This window comes from Chenopodium album, chromosome 4 (genome assembly GCF_948465745.1).
Source record: "Chenopodium album chromosome 4, dcCheAlbu1.1, whole genome shotgun sequence".
Taxonomy (NCBI): Eukaryota; Viridiplantae; Streptophyta; class Magnoliopsida; order Caryophyllales; family Amaranthaceae; genus Chenopodium; species Chenopodium album.
In genome coordinates this window covers 16,232,721-16,249,001 of record NC_137837.1, presented here as the reverse complement: position 1 = coordinate 16,249,001, position 16,281 = coordinate 16,232,721, and the positions used below count along the sequence as shown (strand labels likewise).

The 16,281-nt window shown below is 33.2% G+C and overlaps 2 protein-coding genes and 1 non-coding gene across 4 annotated transcripts; 2 read left to right on the top strand and 1 right to left on the bottom strand.

Annotated features, from left to right (window-relative positions):
- Positions 1–4,161: 4,161 nt before the first annotated feature.
- On the bottom strand, positions 4,162–4,234 carry TRNAA-UGC (transfer RNA alanine (anticodon UGC)). Its single transcript has one exon. It is a non-coding gene; the product is annotated as a tRNA-Ala (tRNA).
- A 125-nt stretch (positions 4,235–4,359) lies between these two features.
- Positions 4,360–12,147, top strand: LOC145627724 (DNA repair protein XRCC2 homolog). The gene is made up of 11 exons (XM_081680077.1): positions 4,360–4,539; positions 4,637–4,784; positions 5,977–6,101; positions 6,464–6,534; positions 7,061–7,123; positions 7,776–7,913; positions 8,878–8,980; positions 10,044–10,104; positions 10,354–10,436; positions 11,002–11,074; positions 11,950–12,147. Exons 1-10 carry the CDS (start codon positions 4,360–4,362, stop codon positions 11,023–11,025), a joined length of 996 nt encoding a protein of 331 aa, XP_081536203.1. The 3' UTR covers positions 11,026–11,074; positions 11,950–12,147.
- A 475-nt stretch (positions 12,148–12,622) lies between these two features.
- LOC145626765 (E3 ubiquitin ligase BIG BROTHER-related-like) lies at positions 12,623–15,683 on the top strand. Of its 2 annotated transcripts, XM_081679242.1 has the most exons (7): positions 12,623–12,907; positions 13,340–13,472; positions 13,756–13,805; positions 14,268–14,309; positions 14,520–14,641; positions 14,988–15,096; positions 15,370–15,681. In XM_081679242.1, the coding sequence occupies exons 1-7, from the start codon at positions 12,770–12,772 to the stop codon at positions 15,415–15,417; spliced, it is 642 nt and encodes a 213-aa protein (XP_081535368.1). In that variant the 5' UTR covers positions 12,623–12,769; the 3' UTR covers positions 15,418–15,681. The 2 variants fall into 2 exon arrangements, with proteins under 2 accessions (XP_081535368.1, XP_081535369.1); XM_081679243.1 differs by lacking the exon at positions 14,268–14,309 and having other exon boundaries at positions 15,370–15,683.
- Positions 15,684–16,281: the final 598 nt, after the last annotated feature.

Sequence of the window (16,281 nt, the reverse complement as noted above, 5' to 3'; positions counted from 1 at the left end):
GTTGCATCATTGCCTATATCTTGTTTGGGACTTGAGATCGAAATCTAAATTTTAGATTTGAGTTAGAGTGTAACATAACTATGGGTAACATGTAAGAGTTTGAATGTGAGATGTGTGCTTCAATTCAAATTTGACGATTATTCTAATTTATTCATTTACAGAGATTTTTTTTTTAAAATAAAAAAACCTATATATTTTTTTGTCAAAATTAGTTGTTGTAGATTGTGGTAGCTATTAATAAAATGTACTAGCTATCAATAAAATGTACTCGAAGTGATTTAGTTCTAGATTTACTTAAAAGGTTTGCTTTAAATAAATTAAAGTAGACAATAATTTTTCTAGAATTGATCATGCATGCATGTGAAAGTCAAGCTATACATACATTCACTGATAAATTAAAACCACTAGGGCTAGCTCATGAATCTAGTGCTTCAATTTACAGGTTCTTTTATTTTTCACAAGTTGACAAGTGGACGCTCATTCAGTGATGTAAAGCTGTCAAACAAGTCGTCTAAAGTCATCGATCAAATTTGTATTCATATTACGGAGTATTATTTGTTGATAAAGCTGTCCAAACTCAATTGATTCATTAATTCAATTGTATTAGGGCATGTTCTCGTTGACTAAACTCAGTTGAATTGAATTGAACTGAGCTGAACTGAACTGAACTGAACTAAAATGAATATTTTATAAGAAAAATAGGAACTGAACTGAACTGAGCTGAACAGAACTTAACCGAATTTCAACGTATGAGAACAGACCCTTAACTCTCTAAACTAATGAAACACGTAAAATTAAATGATTGGATGTATCGACCCAATGACTCATTACCTTCTTTGAAGTAAAGTTGTTAAGAAACTTTTAATAAACTAGCTAGATAAATTTGGTATTCCCAATTAGATTTGCAATTCCACTAAGAGTATGTTCTCTTCGGCTTAAATTCATAATCAACTTAATTCAATTTCTAATTTTCTTCTCTTATCAAATATTCATTTTAACTCTATTCAGTTTAGTTCAGTTCAGCTCTAATCAGTTCAGTTTATTAAATCAGAACAAGCCTTAGGGTAAGTTTATCCCAAAACTAAGACTTATACTTCTGACTCTGCCACATTAGATTTCCACTAAATTTTAATTACTTTTTTATTATTCAAACTCATACAAGTCTTTCTCCAATTTCACACATTATTCCAAGACCCACTTCAGATTTACTTATCCAATTAATATTTATAACATTAATTTATTTATATATTTATTAATTATTTTAATATGGTGAGTTGGCAACTCATTATTAGACAACATTATTATTTTTGTCCAGCATTTGTATAATCTCAAGATGGGTTTTAGAATCCAAAACTCATCTCAAGACTGTATGTAGTCTTGATAGAGATTATTGTTACAATCTTGCCCAAAACTTGTCTAAAGACTCATCTTAAGATTAGGGATAAACTTACCCTTAAGAATGTCCAAGTGAAAGTAGATATTTCAACAAAAAATTAGAGACTAGTGTTTAATATCCACCTATCTTTTGAACGCATTAAATTTCACTTATCTTGACAACATAGTACAATTCTTTTAATGCATACAACAATGTAGCTATACATACAAGTCATACAATAGTTTCAAGCTTAAATTACAAAATAAATATAAGGTGCTTGCCCACGTACGGCACGACACTTGAAGGTGAGAGCATTAGACCGCAGTACTCATCAGTCATCACTATCATTTTCCAATGAGACTCGTGAAGTTGCATGATCAATGATCATGACCTGAATGTTAAGAAATGTTAATCCATTCAATTATAAAATATTGAATTCAAAAGTGAACTGATCGGATTATGTATGTTGATGACCCTGACCAATATGGTATTGCCAAATCGATAACTCACTCAACATGAAACCAAACTAACCTCGAATATGTCATAACACAATAATGATATACCCTGTCCAAGTACAACTAACCTCGAATATTTCATAACACAATAATGATATACGGGAGTACAACTATACAAGTGTAGAACGTTGGTTATTTGGTACTAACTCTAAAATGAAAATACATTAATTTTTTTCGTTTATTAATAACAAGCTAAGAAACACACGAAATGCGTCGTTGTGCAATATAAAAAGGGGTTGTTAAATACCGCCAACAATTTTTATCAAAACCGCCAACATTTAAGACAAATAGACATCAATGCCCTTACTATACCCCACCATCTTCTTCTTTTTCTTTTATTGTTTTCTCTCTAATCACCCGTAAGGCCACAACCACCATCAACCACGTCAGCGGCTGTATGTTGGAGGTGAAGGGAAGCAGCGGTCGTACGTCGGAGGTGGAAGGGTAGCGATGCCGATGACCGAAGAAGGCATCACGGTGGTCGGCAAAACAGTCTGCCCCAATCTTCTTCATTCTTTTTTTTCTTCAATAATTTCCGATGCTCACGCAAAACCAAAACACCACGGTGACCGGTTTTGGACGCTGGTTACCAAGGTCAACCGACGCGCGAAACCGATTAACTGGTACGGCAAGCGATTTTGGACGCTGGTTACCGTGGTCAACCGGCGCTTGAAACCGGTTACCATCCTGGTTGACTGGTTTTGCGCGTCGATTGTGCTGTTATAGGTGGGATATAAAGCACCACCACCGACCAGTCGAGGAGCAAAGGTGGTGGGTCTTCATTTTTAATGTTGATTGTTGTTCGTGAATTGGTGGTTCTGGCAACACAAAATAAAATCTGGTAGTTTTTGAGCGGTGATGGTGGGTGGTCGTGGTCATGGAGGCGTGGGTGATGGTGGTCATGGCAACGTGGGTAGTGATGGCATGGGTGGTTGCTATTGTGGTGGTTGATGGTTGATTTTGAGACTTGATGGACTTAGGAGAGAGAAAAGCAAAGTGGGGGAATGAGTAAGGGTGATTTTGTCTCTTCATTGTTATTGTTGGCGGTTTGATTAAAAACGTTGGCGGTATTTAGCAATCCACTATTAAAAAAAAACATATTAAGCTCTATCCTCCTTATTCTAATAATAATAGGAAAAAAAAAAAATTAATAATGGACATAATTTTATGAAAATTTTTCCCTCAAAATGCTCTATTTTTTCTTTTTTTTTATATATATATAAAAAAAATTAAAGAATAGACATTATTAAATTCAAAAATAAAAAAAAGTTTTACGTAAGTCATTTAATTTCAATTAACTCTATTTCAATTGACCATTATTATATCACATTTGATAACTCCGTGCATTGCACAGGGACAAAATTAGTCTGTTGATAAAAAAGCAACAAATATAATATAAAAAAACACAAGTACTAAATGCAGTATAAAATAACCTAAATGCAGGATTTTAAAAATAGCACTTAAATATTCAAAAGACTATATTACCCTTTTTATAAACAAACTATTTTCATTCTCCCTTTACTAATGAGAAGCTCGTTCCTCTTCTCCTAATCTCCATTGTATAGTACGAAGTACAGTACAACCAAGCAATAAAAAAAAAATCACTACAACCAAGAACAACCTTAAAAGCTTCCTACACTGTTGCTCAATTTCTCAAAGTTTCACCTTCTGGTAAGTTGATAAATAGAAGAGGCAAAGTAAAAAAAAAAAAATTATGGCGAAGACAATGATTAATACGGAGTACCCATTATTGTTTGTATGTTCTTTGTTAAATTTATAGGCAGTAGAGGGCTCGGATAAAAGCTCCGGTAGGAGGCATAAGGCCCCGGAAATAAGCTGCGGGAGGTAGTGAAGGACCCTGGATTTTCATTCCAGTATGTGGTGATGAGGCCCGGAAATCATAGCCGGTATTAAGATGAAGGTCTTGGAAATATTTTACAAACAGGTTGAATCTGGGAATCGAAAAGGTTTAGTGATAACATGGATTTGGTATTGAAAATTAGAGCAATTAGCAGATTAAACTTCGTGTTCGTCGGCTTGTCGATGGTGGTTGCAAAGTACTCGTATATGAGATTTGTTCGTTGAGGATAAATTATGGTTGAAGACTATGAGATACTTCGTATGTCTACAAGCTTAAGGGTAATTAATAGTTAAGTACTTAAATTTAAGAGTAATTAATAATTAACTGGTGTATGTTTAAATACAAGGGTAAGCTTGGAAAAATAAGTTTGACTAAAAATTAAGGGTCTGTTCAAAAAACCAAATTTAAGATGGAGATGCGGGGGATCGAACCCCGTGCCTCTCGCATGCAAAGCGAGCGCTCTACCATTTGAGCTACATCCCCAGTTTGTTAATACTAATACTAAAACTATATTTAAAACTTAATCTATCTACTAATTGCTTGTCTTCCTTATTCCCGCCCAAAAACAACAAAACCCCAGTCAAAGCAAAAACAACTCAACTCCATCAATGGCGGACGTAAGAGAATGGATAACCACCGACGAAACGGCGGAAACCTACTTTTCTAGGGTTTCAACCTCCCGTCCTCCGCTTCTTCTTCCGCCTCTTCACCGCCTTCCTCTTCGCCCCGGCAATGTCGTCGAAATCGTCGGCCCTTCTCCCTCCGCCAAAACTCACATCCTTCTTCAGGTTCTCTTTTCTCATTTTCCAACTGTTTTCTCCAGATTTTCAAATTTGTTATTTAAACTTTAATAATTTATATTGTTGTAATTTTGTTAATTTTTAGGTTGCGATTGATTGTATTTTGCCGAAAGAGTGGAAAGGTGTGAGTTATGGAGGGCTTGAGAAATCGGTGATGTTTATTGATTTGGATTGTCGGCTTGATGTTTTGCGTCTTCTTCACCTTCTTAAACTCAGGATTTATAGTTTTCATCGTATGTTTTTTTCTTATTTAATTTTGATTGTTTTGGTGTTTTGAGTTGATTTTTGGAGTAAGATTTTGTGGGTTAAATTGTGTTGTTGCATTTGTATGCCGTTAATTGAAAAAATAGGCAGAATTTTATATGAGACGGACTTATAATTTGATATTCGAAGTTGTTTATTATGAAGCCGAGATGATATTTCTGTTTTTAGGGCTTACTTGGATTGGGGATAAGTTTTATTCATCATCTTCCTAGGATAATGTATAATTCCCCCTTTCATCGTTTCTCCTTGTGGTATCGCTTCATCATCCCTTCCATTGCCACCTAAACTTATCTTTCTTTCCTCAATCCAAGCATGTCCTAAAGAGTGACTTGATTTCTTACTATGTTAGACACACTTAAGTGTCACTATCAGTTTTCAATCACATCCATGGACATTGGTTTAAGCAAGTATGAGAATAGAATGGTTAAAGAGGACAAAGATTTAGGTAATAGCCTAAGGATTGGTATTTATGAGACTTACCTATTTTGTTTCTAATTACTGTACAATTGACACTTTAGAGGTTGCCTTTTTCTTTTTTTGAAGTAGAGGGAGTATTTAGAATTGATGACTTCTAATTTGAGGCATTAGCTGCTTAACTTTAATAATAAATATATTGTTCTTGTGTAAATGTGCCATTATAAGTTTTGCTGGTTGTTTATAGGAATCCTTTTCTGCTCTTTTGTTAATGCGTTATGGGTGAAGGTCTGGAAGGGGGAGGCATTTATAGTTGTAAACTGCTTTATCGAATTGTATACATTACTATGAAAAGCCTCGCGGCTAATTTTGGATTCTTCCACCCCTGACTTTTCTTTCCTTAAACAAAGTTTTATGGACTGATAGAGATGATATGAGGCCACTATGAATGTGTTTTTGTGCCTACACATCATGACAGCCAAATGTCTAGCATGAGCCATGAGCCCATCATCCCATGATGCTCGGACCATTTGAGAATTGAGATCAACTGATGGAGGTCTGGACTTTCGTTGATTTTTAGTTGGGTGCTGGATAAAATTTTTAAAATTTGATAATGTTGCCTGACCACCAGAATATTCTGCATCTAAATTTATTAGTTAAATGTGACCTCAGTGTATGACATTGTAACTATGTTAGGCTACTGAGCTGTTGAAATTTTTCTTTGACTTTGTTGAGAATGATGTACAGAAGTGAATAATGAGCTACACTCTGCCAGAGATTGGACCTGTGATGAGGAACTAATTCACAACTGTTTGGAGCGCTTCCTATATGTTCGTTGTTATGATAGTTTGGAGTTTCTTGCTACGCTGAAGGTGATGAATGTTAATCTCTTCAAGTGTCAGTAGCTAGATCTGCTTTAGAATGGCCATTTTGGCTAGATGAATATGGAGATTTGCTAATAGTCTTTTGCCAATTACCTGATTAATATGCTGAAACTGAAAAACTATATATTTTCCATTTGTTGCAGCTGCGTCAGCCATTATTATCTTTTATATGTTACTGAATTAATAGTGATCTTGGAAGATTGAATCATCATCTGATAAACTTCTCCATGTGTTATCTCATTTTAGTTTGTCATTAACTCATTATTGATAATTGTTAGTTCATATTAATTGGCATGGCCTTATTATCTGATCTTTAGACATTGAGTTTAGTTCTTTTTATTGCCTTGTAGACATTAAATTATCAACTTCAGACCAAAAGGGAGAAGCTTGCTTCAAGAGTTTGCTTCTTGATGATTGACAGGTTTGCCTAAGATTATAACTGAAATTTTAGTCCTGCTTCTTTTGATTTGATAGTACTTTCCTATGTTTGTATATGTTTTTATTAATGTCAGTACAATTATTGTCAATATTACTTATATAACTATATCACTATGTAGTTTTTGTTGGTTGGTTATATTTTATTTCGTGTAATTTTGAAGTTGGATCTTTCTACTCAAGTTGAAAGGATAACACAAACAAAGTAAAATCAATAGGCGGCATATATTTTAAATTAGGATGTCTACAGGAATTAGTATTTTTTTTGTCCATATTTAATTAGTGGGAGGGTTGATTAGGTTGATTTATTTTTCTGAATTAATGATTAAATCAAGAGATAGTGAGTTGAACTTGCAACTCTATGGTTATTATTTAGTCCACATTTGCAAAAACTTAAGACAATAATTTGAGATCTCACGCTAAGCCTGTAGGTTAATAGTTCTTTTGAATTGGAAGAGTAGTATCACAATGAAATTTCTTTGATAAAATTCTCAGGCTCTATTTTCTGTCAGTATAGGAGCTTACTATTGGGTTGACCGTGCTTCAACATCTATGCCTCTTGGGTCAAACAATAGGTACCTTCTTTCCCAAGTTATAAGTGCATTTTGCCTTTTTGTTAATTTTCTCTTTTGATGTTCTTTGCTGAGTCATGTCTGCTGTTTTTGAACTTTCATGATTATACTCTGAATGTTCCCTGTTTCTTTTTCTCTTCTCCGAACATTTTTATTTCGTACATTTGAGAGAAGAATAAATTTTTGGAGCTGAGATCTACCTGATAAGTTTGTTGCTATCCCTAAGAACCTTTTGTTATTTTAAGCTGTAAAGCTTTCTTCTCTTTCTACATATGCCCATTCTGGGGTTCAAAGTGGAACACTCCTGTTATTTTGCATTTTGCGCTGAAGCCTGGAGGTTGTAGATGGTTTTGAGGTTTTCAAATTATTGGAAGGGATGCATTGTTGATCTTATTGTCATTGTTTTGAATTCAAGTGTATGACTGGAATTAGAGCGGCTGATGTTGGTGATTTTAGATTTACACATGACCACTTTCAAAGTGTTTATAATCTTTATGCGGTTATGTTACTTAGGAACTTTATGTCTGCATGTTGAAGAGAGTTTCCATCTCTGTCTTTCATTTCCTGCTGCGAATGTGTCAGTCATATTGATCTTGTCAACTGTGATTCATAAGAAGTATTTAGAAACCATAACTACTTTGTCAAAAAATTTCAGGAAATTATTCTCTCTTCAAAGTGTGATTGAAGCTGTAGTCTGTGAGATGAAAAATTGTCTGCAGGTGCAACCAATGCTTGTTTTGGCTACAAAAGCTACAATATTTGGTGATAAGTCTGTAACCAATGACATCAAAAGGTAATATGTACTCTGTATATCAGCTGTTAATGAAATTCTTGTTGTTTAGAATTGGATAACTATCTCCACTCTAAGCAGTAAAAATTTTCCATTTTAAATTTTAAGCAAGACACGAAGTGTTATGTTTAGCGGCTGAAGGAACGAAATTCATTAAACCTTCATCCATTAGCCCAAACTTATTAATGCACCGCAGCCTGTTGTCACTTGTCTTCTCCTGAAAGCATGTAGATGAGAGTAACAATAATTATTTTTCTTTAGGTCCATAACTTATGTTCTTATAGAATCAGATAAACATAAATTACAGAAGGATACAGTATTTTACAAAATGATGTACTACTAGCCTTTGTTTCCTACTAGTTGGAAGTTTGCAACATACCATCTTGGCAAGCATTCTAAGAAGTTAACTATTCTAAATACTCCTTAAATTTTAAATATTAAGTTAAAACCTAAAAACCCAACTCTTCCCTCTAACTGGCGTTTAAGTTATTCAATCAAGTTGTTCGTTGACTTTATTTAATCTGTTCTTTAAACTGCATTGTTCATTCCCAAAGGTTTGTGTTGCATGTATAAAGAAACAAAGGATGATGATGATAATAATGATAATTTAAAATTTCCAATAGTCCAAACTTTAAATAAAGAGACCAAATCACACCAGACTTAAATAAATATAGACCAGATTCCCTTTTTTTTTTTTTTTTTTTTTTTTTTTTTTTTTTGAGGTGAATGGAACTTTATCACTAAAATTATATTCACCATCAAGGTAATTGGCCTTGGGTAAGCAATCTTTAAAGTGTACTACTTACTATTTATACATGATTTCTTATTCAATTTTGTTTACTGTACTTGCTGTTAGTAAAATTCAAAATCATTTTTGTATATAATGGATTAAAAGTCTGGTGACTGTATGCAATCTCAACATAAGTGATAAGTACCTTAGCTTGGTTTTAAGTTGCCATTTGAACAGGCCTTTCAGAAAGTGGTCTTCACAAGATGCATCTGGTCAACACAGTATAGAAAGCAGTTCTGAGAATGTATTGCACCGTGAATATATGCCTTCGGCCTGGCAGGTAATTTATTTGTATAATTAAATTTGCAGATGTGCTGATGCTTAGAGCTTTCTTGTTTATCCCTTTTTCTTTTCGTATTATTATATATTCCATTTTGGGTAATAAGATATGTATTTGCTATGCACTATGAACTTTGAATTTGTCCTTCATGATCAGCTTTACCAAAGGAAATGAATTTGAGGATAATTCCATTTGGTAAATGGATTAAACCTAGTTTAACTTAAATTATTATCAACATGATCAGATGCCATTTGGGTTATCTTGAAGGGGCTTCACTAAATGGCCAATCTCAGAGTTACTGTATCTTTAGTTGGCACACTTATGGCCCGTTCAGTACATAACAGTGTCCGTGTAGAAAGAAATGAGGTGCTCACTCTCTTATGCATGACCTATGGTGTTCATGTTAAAAACAGAAATCAGATTATTATTGTTTGTACATTTGTTTACATCTAAGGGCCACACCCAGCAACTTTCTGGTTGCTTATTTATGCTCATATGTTTATCACCATGCGACTGGAAGTTGAGCTTAAAATATGCAATAAACTCATTACTCCTTTGTGAGTGGTCTTGCATATACTTCAGAGTATTTATTCTGACTTTAAGCTAACCCAACTATTCCCCCCTCCCCCCCTCTCCCTAGGTTTGTTCCTCTTGCATACACCAACTTGTATGCCTACTTGTTAAAGTTCATGAAAACTCTGAAAAGGAAGCTGTGACTGACATTAGGTTGACATTTCTGCTTTCTATTTCAGTGAAACTTGAAGACTTCCGCATGCTTAACCCATAATGTAACAAACATTTGATCATCAGGCATTTGACATTGTTGTTTTTTCCACCTAAGATAGTCAATTTTTTTATTTCAAAAAAAAATAAAATAAATAAATAAATAAATTATTGGACGGTAGTACAGCCGAATCAGTAGTATGTATTTAAAAACCTCCTTGTGTTCCCCCACCTTCTTGGACTGTTATAATCAATATTATAGAATCCTGTCACTGTATTGGCTTTAATTATCGTTATTCTTCTCGTGCTTAATTAACACTTTTTCTAATTGATCTTGCAGTCCTTTGTTACACAGAGGATATCGGTTCGACCATCAAGTTCAGAATACTGTGCCAGTAATTGTAATTTATGAGTACTCTTCTTTTCCTTTTTTCTTTATGTCATTATAAGTAAAATATTGCAGTACTATGCATAATCATGGTCTTTTGGGAGCAAAGCTGTGTCCCTGCCTGTTAAATTCAAGGCTGCAAGTATCATGAATTCTGTAGAAAGTTAGAAACTACCAGTGGCTGGGTCTCCTGAATGTTTTTTTCTTTTTGGTTGCTATCTCTGCATATTTACACCAAATTTGTAATTAACTTTTGGTGCAGATGACACTACTGATGAGCAAGTTTACTTAGCACAATGGTTGCTGCCGCCACTAGGCTTCAAAGATAAGTTTGTGGTTAAAGATGTAAGGATAAAGATTTGATGTGCTTACCGAACTTGCTGAAGTTACCTTTTTGGGTCAATCTAATTACAAGGGTCAATATATATAACTCCTGCTATGTCATGCTTATCTATTGTCTTCAAAGTCATTTGTCTACAAAGTGCAGCCATGATTTTGCTAAAGTTTCTTCTTTAACAAACAGCCAATTAACATTTTAGTTGTTTATATCATTATATGTGATGCTGGAGTAAAAAGAATCTGATAGTGTATTGTTTACATCCTAGAATTTCTAAAACAGTACTATTTTCTCTACTTTTACAAGGAATAATCAAATTTGGCTCATGTAGCCGACCTCACTTATGGGATTAAGGCTTTATTTGATTGATTGATTTAATCTCCACTTCCCCATGCTATACTTTTGTTATGTGTTTTTCATTAGAAGGGTTGTGCAATTTGAAGTCTGATGTATTGTCACACAATGCAGTTTTCTTGCATTTTAATGAGAAGCGAAAGCCGAAAGATAAGGGGGATGTTTAAAATAAATAAATAAACTCATGTTTCTTGTGCTTATATAGTTGTCTACGTGCAGGCTGGCATATCAGTTGTTCTTTGATATTGATATACAAAGGCCAAAGCCATGGAAGTTTTTGAAGGATCTCATGGTATAGTTTTTTATCTCGACCTTGAATGGCTTGCTAGATATACTTTGGATCAAATTCAATTAGTTCACTTAGCTCGTTTTAACTATTTTATTATTGATAGTCTCGTGGTTATTGGATTTAGAATTAAGAGTCAATCAGAAAGAACCTCTCTGTTATTGCATTGCAGATATAAATCCAGATTTATTCAAATTCCCTTCTCCCTTACAGAGGTTGTAGAGTTGTGTTTATGATAATGACTGAAGAATGTCGAGCTGTGGAAGATTTTCTTTCGTTTTAAAACATATGTATAGAATTGAACGAAATGTTAGTAATTTAACCGGTATTAGTAATAACTAGTTTTGTGCCCCGTGCGATGCCCGAGTTGTTTATTGAAGATAAATTTTTAATCTATATGTCAAATTTTTATTGATACAAAATTAGTTAGGAATTGATGTGCTTTTATGACGATTTGCTATATTTTATCGAAAATTTTATAACAAAATTATATTCAATTTGTACCTTTGAAATATTGGTATTTCATTGAAAATAAATTCTAAATTAACAATTTTATCCTAAAATTAAACGAAGTATCTGAATAGAATTTTAAATTAACTTTTTAATATTATGAAGTCTATTTAAATCTATCCAACGTGGCGCGACACTTGGCGATGTTATGAAGTCTATTTAAATCTATCCAACGTGGCGCGACACTTGGCGAAAAGTTAAAACGCCAAGTGTCGATGTCTCGTAACCTGGCTAAAAGTTTAGCTTTATATATTAGTTATATGATATGCTTAGTGCTTCACCGTTGTTCTCTCAAAAAACAAAAATGATTTACCTAAGCTGCATCATCAAGCACTTTTAATGGGTGGTTATTTTATAACTTGTAATTGCAGATCATGGGATATAAAGTGCGCTTCAGACATTGCTAGTTTAGTGACTTATTGATTCAGAGAGTTTTCTGATATCGGGGCTGTTCTAACCTTTGTTGCTAGAGCATGGGAATTGGGCAAATTCAACACGTCAAGCAAAAGCAGGATTGTCACAACTCATGGGAAAGATACAAAACATATGAATTGTAAAGTTACGATCTATGATCCACTGATCCTGTTGTGTATTATATTATGTAAATACAGACACTTTGACCAGACATAATCCAAAAATTGAGTTTTGTATTACCCAAGGGACCGGTAGCTTGCAAGTAATGTTCTTTGAATATTCTTCGAGGATCGGAAATGAAAAGTCTCATCTTACTGCTTGAAAATACTTTAGATTCTCAATTGATTCATTTAGATATTTGCATTGTTAAGTGTTCAAACAGGATCATATTCGTCCTAAACCCTTCAAATTAATTTTTGGTAACGGGAATTAGAATTTAATCCCGTCTATTTAACCATAGCTTATCAACGTAGGCGGGAATGATGATGGATCTTTTCATTTGGGGCAAGTATAAGGTGCAAATTGTCTCACTTTGCAGTGCCTTGTGTACCAAGAACAGAATATAAAGGGAATATGTTTTGAAATTGTAAACGTGTATTATAGTACTTCTCCTAAAAGAGGTTGGCAACTTTTCTTCTGTAAAATTATATAATTGCTTTCCTTCAGGTTTTGCTGCTTGTTTGATATAATACCTCCTTCAAAATCTAAAGCTGCAAGATAACAATTTGTGTGATACAAAGGAAGACGTTTTGTCAAAAGATATTAAGGAAGAATATAATGGAGAACAATGACCAGCAGGCAAAGCAGCAGCCGCAGCAGTCACAACAGCAGCAGCAGCAGGCTTCGAAACAGCTTCCGTTAAATCAGTTGCAGCAGGATTCAGATCATGCTTTTGCTATCGCGTTGCAAGAACAGGTTTTTATCTCTTTGCTTCTCTGAATTCTTCCCTCTCAAATTTAGCCATAATATTACATGGTATAAGTGGTCCACCTTAACCAGTTTATTAAAAGCTTGGATGAGATAGGCCTATTGGGTTAGTCTAACACTGCTCCGAAATAGCCGGGTGCAACAACTGGGGTTCAGGTCCCTCCCAATAGCCTTATTGTACTTCAGGCATGGCACGAGCCGGAGTTGATTTTAGTCAGCTAGGCTCATGGTTGAATAGGATCAACCTGGTTTCAAGGACTAGTACTCTAGTATTTATATGAATTTTTATTCTTTTGTTTTAAGCATGATTCCTAAAAAGTAATAATAACATAAAGTTTGTGTCAAAAAATAACAGAAAGTTAACTTTTTCGTATTAACTTCTCTAGTTCTCTTACAAAACTTGTTTGTTTGTGTGATTAGGAAAATACATTTACATTTCTGGAGACTATTAGGAGTGACTCAGATGACGAAAGCGAGGACGAAGAAGAGGATGAGGAAACTGGAAGTTCATCATCTCATGACTTCGCTGGATTTGATACCCAAGAATTTTATGGTAATTTTTTTCTCCACACAATTTGATTGTATCTTACAACTTGCAAGGCACAAGTCTCACAAGACCATTTTTTTGCTACGTACTCAAAAGATATAAGCATATGGACGAAGAAATAACCTTGATTTTATCGTATAAAAAATATACTTCGTAAGTGATTATACATAAAAAAAATTGTCATAGATAAAGTATACTTTGTAGAAGGAAAGCACAAATTAATTGTTTTATCTTCTATTATTTTTATTTATAATATTTAAATTGGATTATGACTTTATCTTGTTGGCAGATGAATTAGAATTTCTCGAGGAGGATGAAGAAGGTAGCTACACCGATGAGGTTATTCCAATTGCTTTTAATATTGTACCTATAATTTTTGCTCTCTTTTTCATATAGTAACCATTCCTGTCAAAATTAAAAAAAATTAAAAAATCAAAATAATATGAAAATTTGTACACTTGGTATTACTTGCACAAGTAATATTACATTGGCAACTCAGCATATATTTAATATACTAAATCCGATTCTTATTATTCGTTACGAGTCCGAACGGCATCCGTAAACTAAGAGAGATAGTCCACTTTACAAGTCTAAAGGAGGTTCCATTCCAAAACCATATGGCAATAGGAGGAGTAGACCCTTAACCTTGATTGACTCCCTTTTGTTCAACCAATGTGAAACACTTACATGTGGTGATACTTGGGAGATCTATTTTTCAACGCAAATCGAAATCATATAATGTTGTTTTTAATATCTTGATTGACAACTCAAATACGCAAACATACTTTTTTTTTTTTGTAGATCGAGGAAGATGAGATTGACCCAGACGAAATGTCTTATGAAGTAAGTCATATCAGTAGTTTTGGTTTACATTTTATGATCCAGACTCAAAATATTCTAAAATAATTGTGATCAAATATCTTATATTATTAGGCTATTATGCATTTTCATGCACTAAGAATTAATAAAATGTTTTCATGAGATAAAATGACTAGCAACGAGGCTGAGATGTTATTAAAATTGTAAAATTTCATTACCAATTATTAATTTCAGGAATTATTGGCATTGGGAGAAGTTGTTGGAGAGGAGAGTCGTGGATTATCTACTGAAGAAATTACTTCATCATTGTCATCATGTGTTCACAAATTTGTTGAATGCAAAACCACAATTGATAGGTGAGCTTTGTTGATTGTATTTTCTTTATTTAATTTTAATTTTAATTTATACGAATTTTAATTTTAATTTAAAAGAATTATTTTCTTCAATGTTTGTTTATTATGTTACTATTTGTATTATGTTCGTTCAAAGTCAGACTTGATTCTTGCTAGGACGGACTAATTAATAAAAAGCTACATAGTTTGATGGGGCGGACTAAGAAAAAGCTACATGACTTTACTTCGTAACTTATAAGGGCAATTCCGCACTTGGGCCACTAGGGGAGGGGAATAATGATGTACTTGGGACTTTATAATGTCTTGCCTAAACTTATATGCTAATTTTAGAGATCATCTTATTTTGTAGGTGCGTAATATGTCAAATCGAGTATGAAGAAGGGGAACAATTGGCTGCCTTGCATTGCCAACATCCATTTCATACCGATTGCATAAATCATTGGCTTCAAATAAAGAAGGTAAATCTTCATTCAACACATACGTAGTATTTTATTTATTTATTTATTTATATGGTCTATCCATTCGTACATACTTCGTACTACGTATATTATAAACGAGAATCGAGCAAAAATTAAAGTTACTGATGCCCTAGATTATACTGTGATAATGGTAGTAGTATATACGGAGTACATGATAATACAAATTGAATACTCGTAGTAGAAATTGTATGCCAATCGGAATTCTATTGTTCTGACTAAGTTTCATTACTACGTATTTATCTTTGATTGCAGGTTTGTCCCATATGTTCTGTAGAGATTACGCCACGATGCAAATCTTGACAAGATATAACACGTACATCGTTATCATATTCCTCGACATAGCCCATTCTTAAATGTTTCGATTCAATTCGAATTTGCACATTTATTTTATGGGAATTTCGTAAAGATTTGAAGTTCACTATGTAAATATACATAATTCCCTAAAATTGTAAATATACATTATTCCCTAAAAAAAATGTAAGAAACACTATATAATAAACACTATATATATTTGAAGGGCATTACCCTAATAAACTTAGGGTAAAATGCAAACAGGGTTACTTGTTTTAGACTAATACAGTTCACTTAATTTTTAAATCATACTTCTTACGTTTCTTTTTAGTTGATACGAATCTTTAGTCGCGTTATATATATATATATATATATATATATATATATATATATATATATATATATATATATATATATATATATATATATATATATATATAGGGTCCGAATCCTCTATCCCACTCATATGTCCCATTCCATGTCCCATTCATTTTGATTGGTCCACGTCACTTTAAATATCAATATTAATATTAAAAAAAATTTAATAGCAAATTAAATTAAATAAATTTTACATAATTTATATTTTAGTCCTTATCTTTTTTTTTTGTTTCTCCTTTACACAATTACGTTTAATTCAATTGCATCATTTTTTTCCTGTATACTACCTCTATAACTCTAGAAGAACCCTAATTTTTTTTTTTAAAGTTACCTCAATTTATTCTTTCTCTAATTGCATCCATAAATACTAAAGCACTAAAATTCACTTTAATGGATACTCCACGAGAAGTATTGACAAGCGATTTCGACAATTTACCATACGAGGTATGAATCTTATTGAATTACGTATCTATGAAATACTATATGCATATGTTT

Coding starts and splice junctions, on each gene's coding strand:
- LOC145627724 (XM_081680077.1), top strand. CDS start 4,360: ATGGCGGACGTAAGAGAATGGATAACCACCGACGAAACGGCGGAAACC. Junction 6,535..7,060: donor TGCTTCTTGATGATTGACAG/GTTTGCCTAAGA, acceptor ATTTTCTGTCAG/TATAGGAGCTTACTATTGGG. Junction 7,914..8,877: donor GTAACCAATGACATCAAAAG/GTAATATGTACT, acceptor CCATTTGAACAG/GCCTTTCAGAAAGTGGTCTT.
- LOC145626765 (XM_081679242.1), top strand. CDS start 12,770: ATGGAGAACAATGACCAGCAGGCAAAGCAGCAGCCGCAGCAGTCACAA. Junction 13,806..14,267: donor AAGGTAGCTACACCGATGAG/GTTATTCCAATT, acceptor TTTTTTTTGTAG/ATCGAGGAAGATGAGATTGA. Junction 14,642..14,987: donor TGCAAAACCACAATTGATAG/GTGAGCTTTGTT, acceptor CTTATTTTGTAG/GTGCGTAATATGTCAAATCG.